We start from the raw sequence: 22,714 nt of genomic DNA on the forward strand, positions 1-22,714 counted from the left end.
AGGAAGGAAGGAAGGAAGGAAGGAAGGAAGGAAGGAAGGAAGGAAGGAAGGAAGGAAAAGGAAGAGGAAGAAGAAGAGAAAGGAAGAAAGAAAAAGAGAAAGAAAGAGAAGAAAGAGAGAAAGAGAGAAAGAGAGAAAGAGAGAAAGAGAGAAAGAGAGAAAGAGAGAAAGAAAGAAAGAAAGAAAGAAGAAAGAAAGAAAGAAAGAAAGAAAGAAAGAAAGAAAGAAAGAAAGAAAGAAAGAAGAAAGAAAAGAAAGAAAGAAAGAAAAGATTTGTAATGAACGGCAATAGATGTCCTATAGAAAAAAAAATAAAAGGTTTGTAATAAACAGCGGTAGATGTCCCATTAAAAAAAAAAAGAAAGAAAGGCAGGCTCTGTAATGAGCAGCAGTAGATGTCCCATCTGCACGGGGATGGGAATCCTTCCAGCAGCAAAGCTGTTTGCTTGGAGTGGTCTCGCAGTGTTTAACGCGCCAAGCAAGGGGAAAATGCTTTTTGCTGGTTTGTTCCCCACAGAGAGGGCTGCCGGGGCTGGGGGGACCAGGGGGTGGCAATTGCCCCCCGGGGTCCCGGGCTATGGCGCATCGCCCCGGCAGCCCGCGGGAGGCTTCAGGATGCTCCTCTCGGGCTCTCCGAGTTCAGGTGTCCGGGGCCACCTCGGTGCCTTCGGCGCTGCTGCCTCCGCCTGGGGGGTCCTGCAAAACCAGAGGGCGATTTGGCTGGACCAGGGGCTGAGGGTCGTGTTGTGTGTGTGTGTGTGTGTCCCCCAGCCTGGGTCCCTGGCACAGAGGCCACACGCTTTTGAGGGCAGCTCCTGGGGCAAGTGTGGATTTCCTCCATCCCCATCCCCTTGGGTTCCAAGGGAGAGGAAGAGGAGGAGGAGGCAGCCTGACCCCCCCGGGGAGCCATCCTCCTCCTCCTCCATCCTCCCTGTGCCCTCGGCTCTGCTCTCTCTCAAAAGTGCCTGGGAGCAGAGAAACCTGGCTGTAAATTAGCCGGGAGTATTTTTCACTCTGAGATGTGTGCACTTCCCCCCTCCACGGCGCTGTTATTTCATCTCTCCGGCTGCCAAATTCCCGGGAATTAATCCCGGCCGGCGCTGACAGCGTTTACATTCAGCTCTGCTCAGATAAACCCTATCAGCCGGCACAGCTGAAGAGGAGCCGGGCTCGGAAGGAAGGGGCTGCTCCTGCTCAGTGTCAGCCCCGCCGGGGTGGGAGGACGTGTTCCTGCTTTTCTGTGTTTTTTTTTTTTTTTTATCTCCCAGGGGTTTTGCTCTGAGCAAGGAGACTCAGAACACCCTCCCCCTCCTCGTCCCCCCCCGGCCCAGTTGGAACAGCAAAGCCTGGAACTCCTGGTTCTTATCTCAATGCAGCTGATGGAGAAGGAGCAGGGAGATGTCCAGATGTCCTTCCAGCTGGTGGGAACCTGCAGGCTTCAGCAGCCAAGGTTTCCCAGCCTGTGCCACCCAGCAAACGTGGGAGGAGGACTCCTTCTCCAGCTTCCCCGGGGTGGGTTTTAACTGATATCTGTGCAGTTATTGCACGCTCTCCTTTTAATGTACAGTGTCCCCTTGCAGGTGCATTTCTCTCTGTCCCTTGCAGTGACCTCCTGGCTCACCCTTGGCTGGCACAGGGTGCCAGTGGGTGATGGACACACCGTGGAGGTGCCCCAGCTCTGAGCCAAACCTGCACCAGGGCAGTGGAGCCCCAGTTCCCCCAGCACATGGCAGACCCTGGGCAGGACCCCTGGGAGCAGATGGGCTTTCCCAGGGCTGGATCATGGGAAAAGGGCTGGGAGTCCATCCCAGAACCTGCCTTAGCTATTAACTTCCCCTCTTCCTCCACTCCCCAGCCCATAAAACATCACCAGGGCCACCAAGGTGGTGTCTAAGAGCTGGATCCCCCCTGGTTCCCTTGGGCGAGGGTCCCACCTGGAGAGTGGCAGCCTCAGGCTGTGACACCTGGAAACAAGGTGGATTTAACCCTTTCTGGGCACAGGGAAGCAGGAGGGTGTGAGCCCATCACCCAAGTGCCTGGGCCAATTCTCTCCCATCCTCCTACCCGGGCTCCTTTTCTACCAGCATTTGCAGAGCACTGGCATGGGAGTGGGGTCTGGGTCACGGTGCAATCCTCACAGCCACCCTGAAGTGACAGGATCTGGGGGTAAATATTGGGACAAAGTGAAGGGCTGTGTAAATATTTTTTCCCTGCACAGCAATGCTGAAATTCCCAGCTCCTTTTCACCAAGATGTTGGAAAGACCAGGCCCCGTGTCAGTGCCCTCCTGCCCCCGCTGGCTCTGCTCAGCCTCAGCCCACGATGCCAAGGTCTCAGGAGCTTCAGATCCTCACTGCAGCCTCCCCACTCCTGAGCCAACCCCTCCTTTTGCTGGTGGTTTCCAAGCCCCTGTTTCCCATCTGGAGCCTAGCAGCGTGGGCTCTGCTGACCAGGAGTGTGTGCAGGATGTGGTGGGGACTCCAAGGACAGCTCATGGATTACATGAGCAGCACCAACCAGTTTTCTTTCCCCCCCCTCCCCTCTAAAAAAAAAAATGATGCAGCAAAAACCAGAACAAACAAGACAGATATTCCCCTCCCAGTGTGGGTTGGCCTTTGGTTCCATTCGCTGGGGCTGGTTTGGCTTGGCTAAGCTCTGAAGAAATGGGCTTCCCTTGCATGGTCACCCCAGAACCTGTAGCTTGGGGACTCCAGACTAGCTCAAGAATGTCATTGTTACCCTCAGCCCAACAAGAGACAAGACAGCATCAGGCTCCCCAAGACCCTGGGCAGCCTTCAAGGCACCAATCTCTGTCTTCTTTCCTCTCAGATCACCTAATGCCCTCCCAGTCTCAGACCAGGGTCCTAAATTGGGATGGCTCCCCTTAATATTGTTTTTAGCCAGGTGCTGGTGGTTTCTACCGCCCTGTGGGAGGAGATTTCTCTTCCCTGAAAGCCTGTCCTCACTTGTGCTGATGTCTTTGGCATCAGCAGAGAGGAGCACAATAAAAAGGATTGCTCAGATTTCCTTCCCAAGCTCTGCATCCCACAGCAATGGTGCTTATGGGACCCTACACCATCTGTCTGTCCATCCATCCTCTGATGACAACTTTGGAAAGGTTGCCCAGTGCCAATCAAATCTGAGAGAGGTCTCAAATACATCCTGGGCCTGCTTTGCAAAAGAGGCACCTGGAAAGACCTATGGAGGGAAACCACAACGTGGCCCAACTGTGCTGCAACCCACCCCACAGCAACACAGCACAGAAGGAGCCACGTCAGACAGAGCCACAGAAAAATCCATTTTCTGCTGCTCAGAGAGCCTTTTGTTATTTTTAAAAGCTGGGAACTATCTCACAATCTTTGGAGGTGGTGTTGCTGCACCTTGTGGCCATCACCACCTCAGCTTTCACATCCAGCTCTGCCCTGGTGCCCACAGCAGCAGAGAGGAGCCCTGCAGAGATTCACATACCCAGAGGCTGTTCTTCAGTCTCTGGACATCTGGTAGGGAAAGTCCCTGGCCTGGCACGTGCAGCTCATCCTCCTGACATACATTTTGGACCAGAACCAGCTCCTGAATCAGGGAGAGCCCCTGGAGAGTTGCAAGACATACCTGGAAGCCAAGCCAAGAGCCTGGAGAAGGAGCAGCCTTTCCCTTCCCTTCCCCTTCCACATCAGCCCAGCAGCAATTTGCCTCCAGCCACCTCTCCCCCCTCAGTGCAGAAGGGCAGTGAAGCTTCCCAGCAGCAAAGCTCCCTCAGCCATGCCCCAGGCACCCCCAGGCCACGGAGCAGCCCCCCAGAACCCCCTTCAGCCTTGCAGCCACCCCGCCAGAAAGAAACCAAGAAGAGCTGGAGGGGTTTGATTGATTTATCCACTGAAGATACACGTTATGCTTTAATAACACCATTCTGTCAGGTTACAAACATACTAAAAACCTACAAAAAAAAGAAAAACAAGTTACACCCATCACACAGGAGAACAGCCACGTGTGAAACCAGCAGGGAAGCGCCGAGGAAGAGGAACAGCAGCAGTGACAGGAGGGACACAGAGGTACAGCAGAGACCACGCTGGCTCATGTCTGTGGGACTGGTTAAGACACACTAACAATCAGAGACAGCTTCAGCTATGGAAAATAATCAGTGTTGCAGTCTGTTAAATGGGTCAGACCCCAGGTGGGGAGTTGGCTCCCTCCCTTTTGGATGAGTTGGTCCAAGGTTAGATGCTGGGGTTCCCTTCCCACCTCCTCCCTGCCTGCCCAGCACAGGTGGGGGTGGCCCCCAGTGATCCCTGCACCCCCAACTATTCCCCCATGGCCAGGGCTGGGGGAGAGCCAAGCTGTGGCATCAGTCAGTCAAAATCTGGTCCCCACTGAAGTCACTGGGTACCTCCCAGCAGCTGGGATCCCCTTGCCTGGGGACACGGGAGCAAATTGGCAGAGGTGCAAGAGGAATCCCCTGGGAGAGCCCGTGGCTGGGCTGCCTCAGCTGTGGGGCTTTGTCTCACTGTAAGGCAAGACAAAAGTGGTGGCACAAGGTCCTTGGTGGCATCGGGGGGGTCTGGCCAGGTGCATATAGAGCTCCACCTGCCACAAGGGAGAGGGTGGATGGGGGCTGTGTCCCACCCCAGCCTAATTTTCCCCCTTCCTCCAGGGCTGCACTCCCTCTGACCACACACAGCATCCTGGGGCAGAGGGACACAAGTGGGTTGGGATGAGCAGGTGTCCCCCCAAAGGGACATGAGCTTTGGGGCATCATTTTGCAAGTTGGTCCCTACCTCCCCTGCCTTAGCCTGAGAGCAGAGGGAGTGCCCTGACCACAGCCCGAGCACACCGGGAGGTGACGTGGAACCCCAGCAAGTGGGGATAAGGGAGCCCCCAGGCTGAGGGTGGGTTCTGGGGGTGCCATGGGGTGACAGGGAGCAGCTGTACAGGTGTGGGTGCTGCAGGGTCACACTCAGCCCCAGCCTCACTTTCTGCTCTTCCACACCACATTTATCAGCCCTGTCACTCTGGAATTGTTTTATATATATATATATATTATTTTTTTTTTCCCTGTTCATTTTCATCTCTCCCCATGAGCCTTTCCCCCCAGTTCCAGCCCTGCCTGCTCAGCTGCGGGTGGTGAGGAGGGGGCAGTCGCTTTCTCTCCCTCCTCTCCCGAGCTCTGCCCCGGCTTCCCCCCCTCCCTTCCTCCCTCCCTCCTCTCCTCCCTCCTTCATCTGACTTCCTACAGAGCTGGTAAAAATAAACCTGGGTTTGTTCGCCTGTATTCAACCGGCCTGAAATGTGGCTGAGGAGGAGGCGGCGGCGATGGGGAGGTGGGGAGGGGAAATCCTCGAGGGGCAGCAGCTGCACACAGCTGGATTTGCTGAAGAAAAATGTGCCTGGAAAAAAAACAACCCAAACCAAACCAAACCAAACCACAAGAACCCCAAGCCCAGCACACGCATGGGCACGCAGGGTCACGGGTCAGGGTTTTTTTTTTCTAGGGATGCAAAACAATAATGAGGAAATCAAGTCCTGTTCAAAGGGAATGAGGAGAGAGACCTCAGTGCTGCTGGGCATGAACACAGGGACCTGCCAGCCACCCCAAAAGCCAAAACTGCTTCCCTGCTGACTCTCACTGAGCCCAATTTTTTTTGGTGGTGGTTTTTGGTGGTTTTTTTTGGTTGTTTGGTGGGTTTTTTTTTTGCTGTTGTTTTTTGGGTTTTTTTGTGGGAAGGGAGAGGAAGGGTTTGTACTGAAAAAATGAACTTCCCACCTGGGGAATATTAACTCAAAGGTTGATGTGTGAACTTTGTCTGAAGATGAAACATTCCTGCACGGAGACTTCCCTGGCCCAGCATCCACAGAGCACAGGGAGTGTGTGAACTCATCAAAAAATGCACATCAGTGGCCCTGAAGTTTTGGCAGAAATGGGTGAAGCTGTCCCGTGATGTGCCCAAAAAAGGTATTTAACAGTTTTGCTCCAAGCAATCAGTCTCTGGTCTAGCACTGGAGCAAGGTTTAGGACTGAACAGGTCTTTCCCCATCTGCATGGGCCCAATCCTCCCCCCTGCCAGCAGCTGGGGTTTGGAAGCTCCCTCTGCCAGCTCTGAGCAGCTCCTTTCACATCCAAACATGAGCCAGAGCTGCTGGCACCTTCAGGGGTGCAGGCTGAGGGGTTGAGTTTTGGGGGTGCTGACCCTAAATGACAGCCTGTCCCATCACCACAGTGACATCACTTGTCACTCCCTGCTTCTCCCTTCTTCTAACAAACCCTTTAACCTTACACACAGCCATGCCCTGAGCAGTTATTGCCACCCAGCCCTCTCTGGAAGCCCAGCACACACCATGGTTCCTTCACTCCTCTCCCCCAGTTTCACTGTGGGACACAGGGAGGGCAGAGAGCAGCTGCAGTGGCATTAATGGAGTCCTGGGATTCTTTTGGGACCAACCCTGGTCCCAGGGCTCTGCAGGGAGGGGAGGGAGCCCTGGGGAACACAGCAAAGTTTAGAGCTCTCCCCGCATCCCCCTTCACCCAGAGCCCAGGCACTGGGGGATGGCACTCGGGTTGCACCCAACCAAGCCTAGAGGAGCAGGAGGAGACATTTTCCCCCATTTACACCTCCCCTCTGGTCCCCAGGTCACTGCCCAGCCCTGGGTTGTGCCAGCATCCTGCCGGGAGTGATTTGGGAGGGGGGGAGGTCTGGGGTTTGCCCCTCCATACAGGATCCCACAGATCCTGAGCAGGAATCTGAGCTGGGAGAGGAAAGGGGGAAACCCCACCAAGAGCTTTTCTGGGATCAGGAACCCACTGATGACCAAACCCCTCCTGCAGTACCAGGGCTGGGGGCAGAGGAGCCCCTTGGCATGGAAGCAAAACATGAGAAACAGGTAAAAAACCCAAACCCTTATTCCATGGGGATGATGAAATAAAAATGAACCAGCTGCAGGTGAGCAAGGCAGGAGGTGCTGGCTGACTGCTCCGGGGAGGGAGATGAGCCCAGGGAGGGTCCCTGGGCCCCCTCCAAGTGTCCCCAGGGCAGGGAGTGTCCCCAGGCAGTGTCCCATGGGCCATGCTGCCTGCCAAGCTGACACCCAGGTGTCCCCAGGGAGCTGGCAGTTCCCAGGGGCTCTGCTGAAGTGAGGGCAGAGGAAAACTGAGAAGGGAACCTCACCCCCCTCCCACATTGGTAACACTGCCCTGAACATTAGAGCATCCGAAATAAAAGAGACATTTTGGGAAACACTGGGTGGCAAGGAGCATCCTAGCACATCTGATGCACCCCTAATCCTTTGGGAATCAGTCCCCAAAGCATCCTATAAATCCAAGCACATGTGCAGGAGGCAGCGGGGCTGCTGCTGCTGCTCCTCCTCCCTTTTTGATAACCAAAGGGGAAACTGAGGCAGAAGCCAAGCAGACTCAGCCCCAGCTTCAAGAGGAATCAGTGTTGGATGCTGGATGAGTTCTGTGAGCTCCTTGCGGGGCACAGGCACTGCCAACCCCCTAGAGAGACCCAGCTCCTGCAGGGACTGATTTCTACCAGGCACTTTACTTGAAGAAACCCAGTTTCACCAGGAGGGCAGGACCACGCTCTGGGTAACAAACTATTATTAATTTTAACAGACCAGGGACCTTCCTTTACACTCAGAAATCCCTCCTCCTTGATCTGCTTCATCTTTTCCCCTTCCTGAAGCTTCTTGACCAGCAAATGGGGCAGAGCTGCCCCCATGCACACCCCCACCCTGCCAACACCTCCACCCTCACCCCATGCTCCAAGCCAGGAGGGGAGGCAGTCCCAAGGCATCCCCCTCCTTTTCCACACTGTCCCATGCTGGAGCAGCAGATCTCTCCCATCCCCTCCATCCCCAGGAGGGTTTGGGCCAGCCAGCCAAGGAGGGGGCCTGTGGGTGCCAGGAGAGGTGAGGGCTGCTGGGTGCAGGGTGATGGTGGCCCTGCCACCCTGCCAGGGGAGCAGAGAAAGTGCAAAAGCAAAAGTGGTTTTGGTGCCAGCTGGAGGTGCCCATGGACGCTGCACACCAAAAGGAAGGAGCTGGGCTTACTGGGGGGGCTCTGGGTGGAAAATGAGGGTCCTGTTGTTCCTCAACAGATGGGGCTGCATGTCACTGCCACACAGAGCTCAGGCAAGGGGCTTTGGGATGGCACAAGCAAAGTGTGGGATGTGGGAGGTGGTGATGGACAGGCCAGGCCAGTAAGATGGAGCCAACAACCAACTCTCTCCCCTCCTGCTCTGCATCCCCTTCGAGCATCCCTTGCAAACACTGCACCCTGACCCACCCCACCCTTGGGGCTTCTAATTTTATTATTTTTTTTCCATTATTATTTTTTGTTTCCTTTTTGGCTTCTTGAGTTTGTTTTTAAACCCCATGGAGACCAAATTGTGACCTGGCAGCTAACAGAGGTGACCCTGCCAGGCTCCCCAGACTGAGTGAAGATCTTGAGAAGACACCAGAGTGAAGTCCTGGGGTGAGCAAAGCCCTCCCTGCCCCTCTCCCTGCCCTGCTGGCCTCTCACAGGGTGGCAGTGGGGTACTGAGCCCAGCCCACCTCCTTGTATGCTGCTGTCACATGGGTGTAGATCAGGGTCCTCATCTTGGTCCAGGCACTGTGGGCCTCCGGGGTGAAGTCGTTGGCATATTCTTCAGCAATGACCTCCAGCATGACACCAGTGAGTTTCTGGAGGGTAGCAAAGGGTTAATGACCCTCCAGGGAGCCAGCTAATAACAAACTTAGCTTTTTCTTCCCCAAAAACAACTTAACACTGTCACTGAGTTCTGGGAATGAGGATGCTCAGTGGGACAGAGATGTTCAGGTCTGCTGAGAGCCCGAGGGACAGACAGAGCCTGTCCTGGCAGGGGGGGGGGGAACTGAGACACAGCCATGAGAGGGGTGGTGGGTGCTGGGTGCAGGTCTGAGCATCTCCCTAATTTCAGCACCTCAAATGACTGAGTCCCTCCTCTCATGTTGGGTTTCTGGAAGAAGGGACCTGGGGCCATGGCAAAGGGGCTGCAGGCAGGAGGGTTTCCCTGGGCAGGGGGAGGTGAGTGATGCCCCAGCACTGGCTGCATTTGGTGGTCTGGGTGGGACAGGATCCCAGCTGGGACACTGCAGCCATGTGGGGAACAACCCCCACAACTGACAAACCCCCTCCAGGCATGGCCAGGCAGCACTGTGCCTCCCTCTCTCCTAATTCCTAAAGCAGCCCAGAGATTCTTTTTGCCACTTTTTGGTATCCTTTACCTTAAAGTAGACGGGCTCCACTTTGTGTTTGAGGGCATGGGCCTTGCCCACCAGGGCCAGAACAGAGGAGACCTTTTCAGAGTCATTGAGGTTCTCCACCACAGTGTTGATGGCACCCATGACCCTCCGAGCGTGCTTCCGAAGCTGCAAGCTCCTCTCCATCTCCAGAGGATCCTCCATGTGCTTGAACTGGCTGAAGTACTGCTTGGCCGAGGGGAAGTTGACAAAAAACCTTGAAGAAAGAGCAGATGTGAAATCCCATCAGGAAGGGGAGAGCAGGCAAAGATGTTAAAGCAAAACGTGGAGTGGTGGAGAGGCTGGAAGCCCCTTGGACCTACCAGCCAGGGCTGGGTTCCTCACTGAATTCCCTGGGAGCTGTGACATTCAGCTGCCTAAAAATCAGAAGGTTTGTGCCTTTCTCCCCAGCCTTCCCTGCTCTGCTACAAGGGCATCCCAGATGGGTGCTCACCTTCAAAGCACACGCAAAACTGAGTTCTTGGTACCCGGAGACTCCACCCAGGTGTGCCAGATGCTGTACACATGTCCACGTTCATCAAAACATCCATCCCAGAGAGCTGGAGATGACCATGAAAACCTTTCTGTATCCCAGCCTCTCCCTGTCCCTCTTCCCCAGTCCCACAGCAGCTTCCTGGCCCCATGGCCTTTACTCCTGCATCACCACCCCCTTGCCAAGGTGCCCCCACCTTTCACAGCTCACCCTCCAGAGCCTCCACCAAGACCTCTCATCTGAGCTGTATCCCTCAGCATGAGGATACCCCAGGCCCCCAGCTGAGGCCCCTCTTTGCTGCAGGATTAAATCAGCCCCCATGGAATGCAGATGGAGCAACCAAAGCTGCAGTTGCAGCTGAAGTGCTGAGCACCCTGGAGAGCTGGAGGAGGTCTGAAGGGCACGAGGTGACTGGGTGCAGGTCTGGGGCCAGCAACACCACTGATACTGGATGCTCTCAGCAGTCAGGGTTGATACTGGAGTCACATTAACCACCCCCTTCCTCCTGATTTACACCATGGAGAACCACAGATGCATTTGCTCCCTGCTGCCACCCAGCTCCTTTCCTTCAACAGGACTCTCCCTGTCTCTGCCTGGGCCCCCTTCTCCTGGGTGGGAGCCAGTGAAGGATGCTCAGGAGATGGCAGAGAGCAGCCAGGGCTGTCCCCTTTGTCCCCAGCTCCAGACAGATGTCCAGCTGCCTCCTCTCCTCTCTCCCAAGAAGCTGTAAGCCCCTCCCAAACCTCATCCCAAACCACATGAATTTATCCCACCCCTCTTCCCAATCATTGCTACCTCCCTCCAGGACGATCCAAGATCCTCTTCCCTACTCACCACTCCACAAATTAGCACAACACTGAGGACCAGGCTCATTTTCCACTTTATTATCCTCCTTTTCCCCCCTCCTTCCCTTTCTCCCCCGCTCCCTTGGCTTGCCAAAGCTCGGGGGCATTGCCAAGGAAGCAGCGCCTGGATCTCAGCATCGCTTCTGTCGCTTCCCCAAAGCATCTGGGATTCATCAGAGGGCCCAAAATAGGTTTCAGAGGTGTGAAGAGGGTGCAGCAGAAAGGGGTGGGGAAGGGAGGAAGGAAGGTGGAGGGGGTGGAGACAAGGGGGTGCTTTAAAAACCTGGGGGGGACCCGTGACAAAACTCCTCTTGTTACTGTGCGGCCTCCCCTCCAAAGCTCTTCCTGATACATCTGGTTCCTGCTGGGATAAATCATTCCCAGACCCATCTGCTTCCAGCTCCCATCCCCACAGAGATGCTCAGTCTGTACCCTTCAGCTGGGAGCTGCCTGAGAGGCCTTCAGAGAGAGGGACGTTTGGGGATGGACATCAGTGTCCAGGCTGGGAGACAGAGCCAGCTGGGGCAGGCAGAACCACTCCTGGGGTTCAAGACTTCTGCCCTGAATATTTCCCAACAGAAGGGAAATATTCCTCTAGGTTTCTCTCCCCATCTCATCCTGTCCCTCCCTACAAGCTGCTGCAGACCCCAAGATCAACGTCCTTAGCCCATCAGTGCACACCTCAGCCTCTGAACCCCAAATCCTCAGAAGTTCCCTAAAAAGCCCTGTTTGATCTCAGCTCAAGGGCACAGTGTTGGGAAGACCCAGGGAATGAGCTGAGAACTCCCAGCCCCAGCCAGGCTCTTTCAGGAGAAGGGGTGCAGCAAGGGGTGACCTCCCTGCATGGCCAGGAACTGCAGCATCCTTCTTCCAAGGGGAGGACCAAAAGCAGCATCTCCCATGGCATCATCTCAGCTGCTTTTGGCCAGCTATGCCAGGAGCAAAGGTTATTCCAGCCCCAGAAAGCCCCCAGTCTGTCTGTCTGAGAGCAGGGAAGGAGCCAAAGATTTTGTTTCCCACCTTTCTCTACTTTGCAGCTCCTCAAAGTGATGCTCCAGGGGGCACTGAGCCCTGCAGCTTTCCCAAGGGATCTGCAGGAGGGATGGAACCAGATCCAGCAACCCACCCAGCTCAACCCCCTGTGCTCTCTGCTTGTTCTCAGTGACCCAGAACCCATCCAGGGGAGCCCAAACCATCTCTGCCTCAAGCTGCAAAGCAACTCTGTGGCCAGGCAGGGACCTGCAGCCTTCTCCCATGGCACAGGGCTGGAGAAAGGGCTGCAGGCAAATGTTTGAGTTGTCCAACTTAAAAAAAGAGGGAGGAGGCTTGCTCTGTGGTAGTTGTTAATAAACAGAAAAGATTAATTTAACATGAAGGTTAAATATAACCAGAGGAGAGGAGGGAAAAAAAAAGGAAGACATAAAATAACTCAAACAATAGGGAACTAGAGGAGGTGTCAGTTGGGGTTTTTCCATCTACAAGATATTTTTGAAGAGTTCAAACATCTCAGGCTCCAGAATTTTGTTGGCTCGTGACATGTGTGCGTGGTTTGGGCTCTTTTGCTTCATCAGAGTCATTAAAAGATGATATTTACCACTGCATATCACACAAAATGATTGATAGAAACCAGATGCCTGCATACCAATCTCATTATATTTCTTTTTAAGCGATTCCATTCCACACCCGCTAATTTGTACTCTGTGAGCTACATCTGGACCCAACCAACAGGATGTCAGATTGCTTTTCCTCCCTTTTTTTGCCTTTTTAACAACTTTAAGCACCCAACCAAAGGAAATAATTAAAGTGCAAAGCCCCTGCAATCACTTGGGAACCTGTTTTCTGTTCAGGAGGAGAGAGTCCATCTCCTTCTGTCTCTTCACATCTCCCCAGAGCCCACAGAGCAAATCCACACCCAGGAAATCTTCAAGCCCAGCCACCTTCCTTCCTTTCCCAGCAAAAAGACGCTGCTTGCTTGGCCCCCTGAGTACCTAAATTCTTGAACCCTCACTTACCCTGTTTGCCAAACGCACAGGAAGATGCCAGGAGCCCTCCAAGCTGCACTTCCAGACGTTTAAAAAAGTTCTTGCCTACATTTCCCCCCCAGTGCTCTCATGTTCTCTCTCACCTCATCCCTCTATGTGGGAGAAACTCTCTCTCTAACACCAGCCTGGAGCCTTTCTGGGTCCCTTTTCAAACCTCCCCTTGCTGCTCAGGTACCCTCCAGAGCTGCTGATAAGGGGTGAGGAGGAAGTGGGGGGGGGGGGGGGGCTGCTATTTATTGTGGGGTCTCCACGCTCACCCTGCAGCTTTCCGCCTGGCTCCTCTCAGGCCACCTGTGGGCCAATCCTCCTGTTTGCAGGACTGGGGACCAAATTCCACTCCTTCTCCAGGCTGAGGAGGAAGAGGTGGAGCTGAGCCCTATCCTCCAGGTGAAGCCTCCCATCCTGCTGCTAAAGCCTCCAGCTACCCCCAGGAGCTGCCCTGTAGAGGGGACCACACACCCTGGGGGGGCTGGGAGGGGACCCAGCAGCAAAGATGCAACCAAAAACATTGGGCACAAGCTAGTGACCCCAGGGACAACATCCTGCTGTGCCCAGCTCCCAGCCCAACTCCTCAGTGCTGTTGTCTTTCCTCACCTCCTCTGTGGGTTCAGCCCAAAGCCTCTTGGTTGGTGCAGAGGAACTTGGGAGGGCTCGAGGCAGGGCCAGCTTTCACCAGATAAATGAATTAGCAGAGCCCAGGTGGCTTTCCCACGTGCCTCCAGTCCTTGCCATCCCCTTCACTCAGTGCCTTCATCCACAGCATCATCCTCAGCCCCTCCACATTTGTGTCCCTGCTGTCCCTGCCACTGGGTACCAGCAGCATGCAGGGACAGCCACCCCAGCCCCTGCCCCCCCCATCACACCAAGCACCCTGCCTATGGCTCTGCCCTGGGGGGTTGATGTGGTCCAGCAGGGTCCATAGTTATTAGGAAATGATCCCAAAATGTGACTCCTGTCTCTGAGGCAGACGAAGGGAGCACAGCTGGAGCCTGACTGTGCATCCCCCCCAGGGAGAGTGGAGGGGTTTGGGGGTAGGAACAAGCCCCAAGGGGGTGGGGAAGGGGTAACCCAGATCTGTGAGGATGTGGTCGCTGTGCTGGGACCCACCAGCCAGCCAGCAAAAATCAGGAACCCCTGGGGACACCTCCACACAGGCCTGGCTTGGCTTTGGGGGCAAGCTGCAAAATCATTTCTTTAATGCCAGTTTGAGTGGATTTCCAACCCATTTTTTTAGATTCAGCTGGGAGAAGGAAAAAAAAAAAAAAGGCTTCTGCATTGCCAGACTCATTACTCAGGCTCTTTGCTATTTTAACCTACAACTCACAATAATGTCTGGCATCCAAGGAGCACTTTCATATTTCAAAGCTCGTTTTGCAAACTGTCTGATCCAGGTGTTGTCAAGCTCAGCCCAAGGAGCTGTGGAAACCCAGGGGCCTGATTATGCATTTGGCAATCTTCTGCTTCCCCTCCTGAGAGGGAAAGAGCACATCAGGAGTTGGTGACAGAGAAGGTAACACCTTTTGGAATCTGGAAGCTGATGGGTCTGGAGTTGGAGATGGAGGAAAGAGTGATGGAGAGACCTCCTGGAACAGCACAGCCTTGGTGGCTGCGTTGCCTGCAGTGGGCACAGGGGAACATCTGAGTGAGCAATTCTCCTGGGGCTAATAGAGAATTACCCCTGGGTTTTATTCCCCTGAGGGAAATCCATCAAGTTCTGGTTGGTCCCACATCCATTGACCGTGCTCCGTGGGTGTGGGTTTGGGAGCATGAGGAGTGTGATGGTCAGCCCAGGCTCCAGCTTTGAGCCCCGGTGTCCTGGAACAGCTGAGCTCTGCAAAGGAGCGGTACTCAGCCCTGCTTGTCCCGGGGCTCTGAGCCATGGGGTTGGGCTGCAGGGGGCTGAAACACCTGGGGTGGCTTGCACCCTCCCAGCACAGCCTCCTGGAGTACTGGGATCTAACCATCAGGAGGGCATTAGGAGAGGGCTGTGTGTTTGGAGGGCCCTGCAGAGGCTGGGGCTGTCAGTGCTCTAGTGAGGGTGTTCTCCAAAAACACTGACTCCTGTACTGCAGACTGGGGAAACGTGAGGCCACAGCAAGGAGCAGGGGGTGTGGGGCAACAACGGCAGAGCCACAGTCCGGGGCTCCTGGCTGTGCTGGGAGAGACCCAACCCAAACACCCAGCCCCACATGTGCAGGTTGAGGGCCCAGCCCCAGCTCCAGCAAGGGTTAATGTGGGAGCTGTGAGCTGGAGCCTGCAGAGGCCCCTGAGCTCCAGAGGAGGAAGATGAGCATGGTGAGGAGCCTGTGCTTCCTCTGGCCCGGATGCTCCCCCACCGAGGAAATTGTCAATTAGCAGCATAGTTTTAACCACACAGTGCAGATTCCCATGATCCGGTGGCTGCTCAGCCAGAAGTCCCCATTATTTGTGTTTTATGTCCCCCAGGACCCCCAGAAAGCCTTTTGAGATCAGGACCACACGGTGCTGCTGGCAGGGCTGCAGGGCTTTGCTATGGCTTCAACCACCAGCAGCAGCCACCAGGGCTGGGAAACTGCTGCCCGGCTCTGTGCCTCAGTTTCCCTCTCTGCCAAGCACAGAAAAGCTGGAGGAGGAGCTGCTGGGCAGGAGCTGAAGGAGGGGGCAGAGGGGCTCCTGCAGCCCTCTCCATCCCTGCCTTTTGGGGGGCATCCCTACACTGCTCCCTGCCTCTCCCCTCGGGACACAGGATCAGGCCCCAGGTTCATTTCTCCCCTTTCTGTCCAGAGGTGCTGCAAATCCCCAGCCCTCCTCCCAGGGGAAGAAGTCACTCCTTGCCCCCAGGAAGTTCCAGTGGGATAGAGAGGGGACAGAGCAGGAGAACATGGAGAGACTTTCTGCCACCAGACATCAGGCAGCTCCTCGATCACAATCCTGGCAACAGAAACAGGGTTGCACACGGGGGGGGGGGTGCAGAGCCCTGTGTCCCCCTCCCCTCTCTCCGGCCACCCTTGTGCACATCACTTTCTGCCTCAGTTTCCCTCGTGAGGTGAGGAGCACAGCCAGCCAGCCTGTCCCTGGAGGGTGGCAGGGGCAGTGTTTAGCCTGCACCCTCAAAAGGGTCCTGGGCAGGTCAGGTCACATCCCACCCGATGTCCCCTCCCCAGCTCCAAGCTCTGGAGCTGCTGAATCACGTCTGGGGAAGCGGCTGCTGCTCGCCCGGGCTCCCGGCGGCCTCCAGGGGTGACCCACTTCTCCCAGCAGCTGCTGCCAGCTGGGAAACACAACGGGAGAGCTCCCAGGCCTGCCCAGGGCTCCCTGCTCGGCAGGAGCTCTCCAGAGCTTGGAGGGAGAGAGTGGGGCTGAGGGCAGCAGCATGGAGCCCTGGATGGGCAGGGGGTTTGCTGCTGGAGGGGGGGGTGGCACTCCCAAATCCCACCTCCACCCCTGGAAGATGGGCAGACCCCACCTGGAGCATCCCAGAAATGCTCTGGCTGAGGGGGTGGGTGGTGGGCGAGCTGGGATGTGCCAGGCCATGTGTCATGGCCAAGCATGGGAAAGGTCCCAAGGAGCCCGGGGACACCCTAGTTGCCAGCTCAGCCCTGCTGTGTTGGGCACAGTGAGGGAAACCCCTCATGGGTGTGCCACAACATTCCCTGGAAAGAAAAGAGCAAAAACTAGCCAAGAAAACAAATAAAATAAAAAAAAAAACCAACACAAAAAACCCCAAAAACCTAAACCAGAAACTTCCACTGGGAAAGACTGAGTTGGAACCAGAGCTCAGCTACATGGTCCCCTGCTGCTGCCCCTCACTGTCCCTCGTCCCCTGCCCTGCTCCAACCCCTGTGACTGCACACCGGGACACCAAAAGCAAGGAGCTGCTCCAGATGAAACCCCGAGGACATTGCCCCCCACCCAAGGGCACCTGGACACCCTCCCTGTGCTCTGGTGGGGCCCATGGCATGCTGGTGCCGGGTGAGGAGCTGGCAGGGTGCAGCTCCCAGCCAAGTTCCACACTGAAGATCATGGGATGGAGAAAAGAGGGGTTTTTATCCCCCTTTTCTCCAGACCTCTTCATGCGTGGGCTTCAAACACAGGGCAGGTGGGTTTGGTGTCCCCAGCCCCAGGGCTGTCACACTTCCTGACCAGGCAACTTGGCTCCGTGAAGCAGGGGACCTGGGAAACAGGCTGAGCCACCCCCTGGCTCTGAGGGAGGAGAGGTTTGAGAAGGAGGCAGGGGGGACTTAAATGTAATTTTTGGATTCTCCACAGAGGGGTCTTGCTAGGAAAATCCTGTGGCAATGGTGGCAGCAAGGCTGGGGGGAGAGCAGCTCTGCTCCCCAGCACATCCAGGAGCCTCTGCTCCCTGCGGAGCCCGTGGGCTCGGGGCGTCTGCTCTCAGCTTCTTGGAAAACTTTGGATGATTATTAATAAACAGTGCACCCATTCCAGCGGGTTCTTGGAGCACCCACAGCCCCCTGCTGCAGGAGCAAAGGGGAATGGCACAGCCCAGTCTCCCATCTCCCATCTGGGGTGCCAGGAGCTGGGTGCAGGTGTGAGCCTGGCCAGGGACATCCCTGCCGTGCTGCTCCCCAGGGGAGCTTTGGAAATTCACTGTTCACCAACATATGGGTGCAGGCATCCCACCTGCCCCTCTGCTTCACCCTGCCTGTCCTCTGCTCCCCTCGTAAATAAGGCAAACACCCTGCACCCCACCAAGGCACCCCCCAACTTCCAACACCTGTGCCCCCCCCAGTGGGGACCCTCCTGGGGTACTTGGACAGGGGTTGCACCCCTGGACACAGCAATAACACCCACCCGCCTCTATCCAACCCCCCAGGAGCATTCCCCTGGTGGAATTCTGGTCCTGGGCAATGCTCCACACCCCACTCCTGGGGTGGCTGGGTCCTGTCCCCCACCTCCTGCCTCTGCCCCCCCGGGTTCCCCCTTCTGCCACCAACTTCAGCGCGCTCCTTCCCGCCGACGCTGCCGCCGGAGGGACAGATGGTGCCCTGGGAGACACACCTGCTTGGGTTTTATCTTGGCTCCAACTTGCATTATTTCACCCTGCTCTGTACCAGCCTGCTCTGTACCGATGCCATCCGCACGCAGCTAACCGGGAAGGGGGGGGGGGGGGGTGTAAGAAAAACCATAATACCCCCAACCCACCCAAGCTGGCTGCCTGTTCCCCCCCCACCAACACCTCCACCACCACCCCCAGCTCCATCCACGGGCTAAGGTGACCTTAACCATGGCAGCAGCTTCTCCCAAAGTCCCCGGCAAGGCTCCCCCCCCCCGTCCCCCGTCCCCAAGGTGTGGAAATCAGAGGAGTGCTGCGAAACCCTGCCTGCTCCCAGCCAGCCCTGCACCCAGCCAGCTCCCCACTCCCTGTCATTCATTCCAGTTCAGCTATATATATTGTTCTGCCTCTTCCTCAGCTATAAAGAGATTTAGTTGGACGATTCGCTGCTCCTGGTTGTTTGTTTTGGTCGGGTTTTTGTTGTTTTTTTTAAATACCTGATGAGTATGGAGACCCCGACGTCCTCGCAGTTTGCGTACACTCTGCTCCAGGTCTCTTGGATAACCTTCTTTTCCGCGTCTGAAATCTCTTCGTTTCTTTCCCATCTCTCAATCTCCATTTCTCCCTGGACTTTCTCCATGAAAAACAGCCGGCACGATCTTCCTCCGGGAAGCCAGGAGGAGATAAAAGGGAGATGGTGTGTGAGAGGGTATATATCCTGTGAGCTGAGACAAGGTGTTTGCTCAGCAGCTCTGCCGATGTCTGTGTGTGTGTGTGTGTGTGTGTGTGTGAGTGTGTGTTTGTGTATGAGTGTGTGTGTGTGTGTGTGTGTGAGCACAGCTGCCTCTCGGCGTGTTTAGATTTGTAATTTAAAGAAATCTGCCGGAGCTGTGCTGCCTGCGGTCAGATTCCAGCTCTCCCAGTGCTGTCCATGGCTGTAGTCAGCTTCAGCTCAGCTCGGGTGTGTGTGGCTGCCTGATGGGGAACTGCCTAAAAGTAAAATATTCAAAGGCATTGCAAGACCAGCCTCTTCACCAATGTGTGAACGTGAGCTCACTTTCTCCCTCTCTCCTCCTCTCTCCCACTCCTCCCTCCTTCCCTTTTTTTTTTTTTTTATTTTTTTTCCCTTCTCTCTGAAAGGGAGGGATGAAGGAGATGTTCTGGGCAACATCAGGACGGGGCTAAGGGGAGGAGGTAGGGCTGGAAGTTTTTTTCTAGCTGTTGTAAACAGCTCAGGGGAAATTCAGAGCCCAAAGTTAAAGTTATCCCGGGTGCTGGCTGTGCTGAGCTCTGCCCCAGCTCTCCCCCTTGTCTTGCAGGAGGTTATGTTTTGCAGGAGGGACCCTCACCCCATCTCTGGGCTGCATGGGGAGCTGGAGAGACTGGGGACCACTCAGCACCCCCCACCCCCCAAAGCATCTCCCACCCTAAGGAGATCATGGTCCATCCCAGGGGGACTTTTTCAATGATGTGAATGGGTCCTCGTAGCCGGACCCAAATGTAAAAGGGATCCAGAGCTAAGGCACTGGTGAAATTAATATCTATTCTTGTTGTTCTGCAATGGCATCACTGCTGGTGGTGTCTTGGCAGGGACAAGGAGCACGAGAACACCTCCACGCCAGGCTTCCCACTGCCTCCCTGTGCGTGTTTTTGGGCTGTTTTTCACCCAGATGCCATTTCCAGCTCCCTGATAATATTAAACCCGCAGAACAGCCCACTTGAACCAAGAGAAGGAAAATACTACAGAGCCTTGTAATAACCAGCAGTCCCCCAGAGGGGGATCAGAGACAGGAGAAGCAGCTGGGTGTGCAGAGCCCTCGCAGGGCAGACAGACAGACAGACAGACTCTGCAGCTCTGACACCCGGGCAGGCAAGGGCTGGGAGGTGGCCGAGCCCCTTAGGGGGCTGGAGCTCTGTTATTTTCAGATCTTTTGAGGTTTTTTGCTATGTTTCACCTCAAACCTCTGCCTCAGTTAGCAGCAGCCAGAGCAGCAGTGTCAGCAGATTTGCTCTTGCAGATCTAATGAGAGCTGGTGGAGAAGATGCTTCCCATGGGTTTCTCACTGTGGGTGCCCCATTAGCTTTGTGCTAGGACAGACTGGGAGCCCCAAATGTCCATGAACCTCTTGGCTTGAGGACACAAAGCTCTTCTGACCTGGGAGGGCATGGTCAAGCTGATCCTCCCTCAAAACAGGCAGGGCAAGAGGTGCTGTGCCTTAAAACTGGAGAAAACTGGAATTCAGTGCTTTAAAAAGGGGAAAAAACCCTTCAAATTCTGACAAATATGAGTGCTTCAGGTAATAATCTAAGTGGGGCACTGGGTAAGTTACTACTTGGGGTGTGTTAAAGTAAAACCCCTCTCTGAAACTTTCATGCCTTGTGTCTTAGTCACAGAATTACCTTTGTTGGAAAAGTCTTTCAAAATCACCAGGTCCATGCTGGGTTCACAGTCTGGTACCTGGAATCTCAGCACATTGCATCAGGAGTCAAAGGGTCTTGGCTTAAAAGTCTCCATTTCTAAACGTTAGAATATTAGAAAAGTACACAAGAAGTCCCCCTGCCTTTTCATCAGGATTTCTCCTCCCACATGCCTCTTCTCAGGCCCTCTGAGCCTGTTGTGTGCTGTGTTCCTGCAGGGTCTGTACCCACCTGCTGACAGCTTCTCCCACTCCCCCCGTGCCCTCCCACATGGCTCTCCTCCTCCCCACACGCTGGGTGCAATGAGAAATGTACTTGGCTCCAATCCTCAAGTGGGAGGTGAAGGTAAAAAAACCCAAGACTTCAGCTCCATGGCATGTGGGCTGTGGATGATGGCAGCTCCCCACCCTTGACTCCTCCACTGTCTTCATGAAGAAAGCAGAAATCCCGAATCCAGACCCTTGGGGCTGAGCCCAACTTTTCTCCTACTTGGGGACAGCCTCGTTATTTGGTTCCTGGAGAAAAGCAGGGGACTTTTTGTACCCTCTTCAAAGTCAGCTCCCTGGGACCTTTTCACAAACACAAGTTGGGGTGGCCCTAGGAGGAGAACCCAGGAGCTCCTTCAGGGAGTGCTCTGGGAAGGAAAGCCCTTGGTGCTGGTGTGAGGGTGGGAGTTCAGTGAGGATCCCATCTCCAGAGCCTCAAGACACCAACACGGCCAGAGCAGGAGCAGTCCTGGATTTTAGGTGGAATAAGGCTGAAGGTGGGGCAAAGCTCATCCAGGAGAGCAGCCCTGACTCTGCCTCTCCTCCTTCTGAGCTGGACAGGCTGGGAGGTGGGAGATGCTCATCCAGCTCATTCCTTTTTGCTACCACTGATGGGGCCAAGGGCTATTGCAGGGCATGTGTGCCTCCCAGGTTGGGTGTTCCTCCTTTGTGCTCCTCATGGAGCCACCCTGGGCTGCTGTGCTGCCTTACCTGGAGATGCTGGATGCTGAAACAAAGCTCCTGGTTGCCAGCCTGGCTCACCCAGCATTGCCCCCAGCATGCTGCAATGTGTCGTTTGCAATCCTTCTCCTAATCCAGCTCTGCTGCCAATTGCAAAGTCCTGGCCTGAAAAGGAATAACAAGAATTTAGGAAACAGCTTTGCAGTGCCTGCTCCAGCTAGCTGCCCCGGGAGGGAAGGATTTAGGCTGAAGCCTGTATAAATGCTCTGTACTTATTGCAGGTTTCCTTCCCCTGATCCCAGGAGAGCCATGCACAATCCCCAAGCTCCAGCTCTGCACCAGCAGCACCCCTGCCTTTGAGCCATCACTGCAGGAATGGGCTTGGGGGACAACATGCTGGGGGGTTAAAAGGTGCTGACAGCAACCAGGACCTTCCCCAGGTCCATCAGGCAGGGATGCTGTGGGACCTTGGTGTAACCACACATTGTCCACATCACTGACACACTCGGTTGTTGATTTACTCACAAGGAGCCTGAGGATGGATTTGCCCAGCTCCATGTCCTCAAGATGGCTGGGAAGGGCTGGATGAGGGAGCTGACAGTGCACATCCCACCCTGGCTCTGGGCAGCCCTGGGGAAGTGAAACCCTGGCTGCTTGTGCAGGGCAAAGCTGGGGGCAGAAATTCATCCTGTGACAGGAACCAGAGCCCAGGTGGTGCTGGGGGAACAACAGAACCAGTCCAGATTCCCTTCTGACATGGAAACAGAGTTCATGTGCTCTGGGGTTGGAGCCCAGATATCTGCCATGCCACCGAAGCTAACACCCCAGTGGGACCCCCCCAGGCCCCCAGTGCCCACCCTACTCTCACTCAGCTCCCGAGGGCACCCCAAGCCCTGGGGACACAAAACTTGCAGCCTGACAACCCCACACAGGGGAGCAGAATGATTTGGGATGCTGGGGACACCAACTTGGGGCCCAGCATGACAGGAGGGCTGGGGTGATGCTCAGGATGGAGGGATGGGATGAAGATTCCCAAGCAGGACCCTTGGCAGTTGCAGGCAGAGGAGAGGTGAGGACAGCCCAGCCTCCTTGTGATCTTCTCAAACCTTGTGTCAGTTTTCCACCTCCCTCCCCCAAAAATCCCTACTAGCCCACACAATCAAAAAAACCCAAAACAACCAAACAAAACCACCCAGGGATTAAGACAGCCAGGGGGGAAAAAGGTAGCAGAGAGGTGCTCTGGGTGCAGGAATGGGTGCTGCCTGGTGCCTGCAGGCAGGGCAGGGTACGAAGCTGCTGAGGCAGCCCTGGAGAGTCCATCCCACCCAGACCAACCCAGTCCTGGGAAGTGTTGCTAAAAACCCCAGTCCCACCCTGGGATTAGAGGAAAAGCAACTGGGAGGGATGAAGCAAGAGGCACTGGTGACAGATCTGGATCAGCGTGGGACTGCACAGGCAAGGCATCAGCCAGCTCCCAAACTTCCCCACACCTTTAACAGCCTCCAGTGTCACCACCTTCCCTTTTGTCCCCATGCTGAGCTCTCCCAGCAGCAGGACCTGGTCACCCAGCCCTCCAGGAGCACAGCCCCTGTCACAGCCGGGCCCTTCAGTGTAAGTGAGGATGACAGGGTCGTTGGGGAACAAGTCAGCACTTCCAAACAGATTCTCTTTGCTGCTCTTTTCCTTCCTGAAGCTGGTGTGAGCGTGGCAGGGGTTGCT

At 55.3% G+C, this 22,714-nt stretch overlaps 1 protein-coding gene across 3 annotated transcripts; it reads right to left on the reverse strand.

Moving 5' to 3' along the window:
* Positions 1 to 297: 297 nt before the first annotated feature.
* CYGB (cytoglobin) lies at positions 298 to 18,630 on the reverse strand. 3 transcript variants are annotated; one of them, XM_030461627.1, is made up of 4 exons: positions 18,128 to 18,630; positions 9,240 to 9,471; positions 8,547 to 8,675; positions 298 to 696 (listed from the first exon to the last, which is right to left on the reverse strand). In XM_030461627.1, exons 1-4 carry the CDS (start codon positions 18,268 to 18,270, stop codon positions 640 to 642), a joined length of 561 nt encoding a protein of 186 aa, XP_030317487.1. In that variant the 5' UTR covers positions 18,271 to 18,630; the 3' UTR covers positions 298 to 639. The 3 variants fall into 3 exon arrangements, with proteins under 3 accessions (XP_030317487.1, XP_030317488.1, XP_008497980.1); XM_030461628.1 differs by lacking the exon at positions 298 to 696 and adding an exon at positions 3,849 to 3,933; XM_008499758.2 differs by lacking the exon at positions 298 to 696 and having other exon boundaries at positions 3,852 to 8,675.
* Between the last annotated feature and the right edge of the window lie 4,084 nt (positions 18,631 to 22,714).

Source organism: Calypte anna, chromosome 18 (genome assembly GCF_003957555.1).
Source record: "Calypte anna isolate BGI_N300 chromosome 18, bCalAnn1_v1.p, whole genome shotgun sequence".
Lineage (NCBI taxonomy): Eukaryota > Metazoa > Chordata > Aves > Apodiformes > Trochilidae > Calypte > Calypte anna.

What these genes read in the sequence shown, in the direction of transcription:
- CYGB (XM_030461627.1), bottom strand. Translation starts at nt 18,270, where the DNA reads ATGGAGAAAGTCCAGGGAGAAATGGAGATTGAGAGATGGGAAAGAAAC. An exon ending in TGGAGCCCGTCTACTTTAAG is followed by an intron (nt 8,676 to 9,239) that starts GTAAAGGATACC and finishes GCTACCCTCCAG; the next exon opens with AAACTCACTGGTGTCATGCT. An exon ending in TGACAGCAGCATACAAGGAG is followed by an intron (nt 697 to 8,546) that starts GTGGGCTGGGCT and finishes CTGGTTTTGCAG; the next exon opens with GACCCCCCAGGCGGAGGCAG.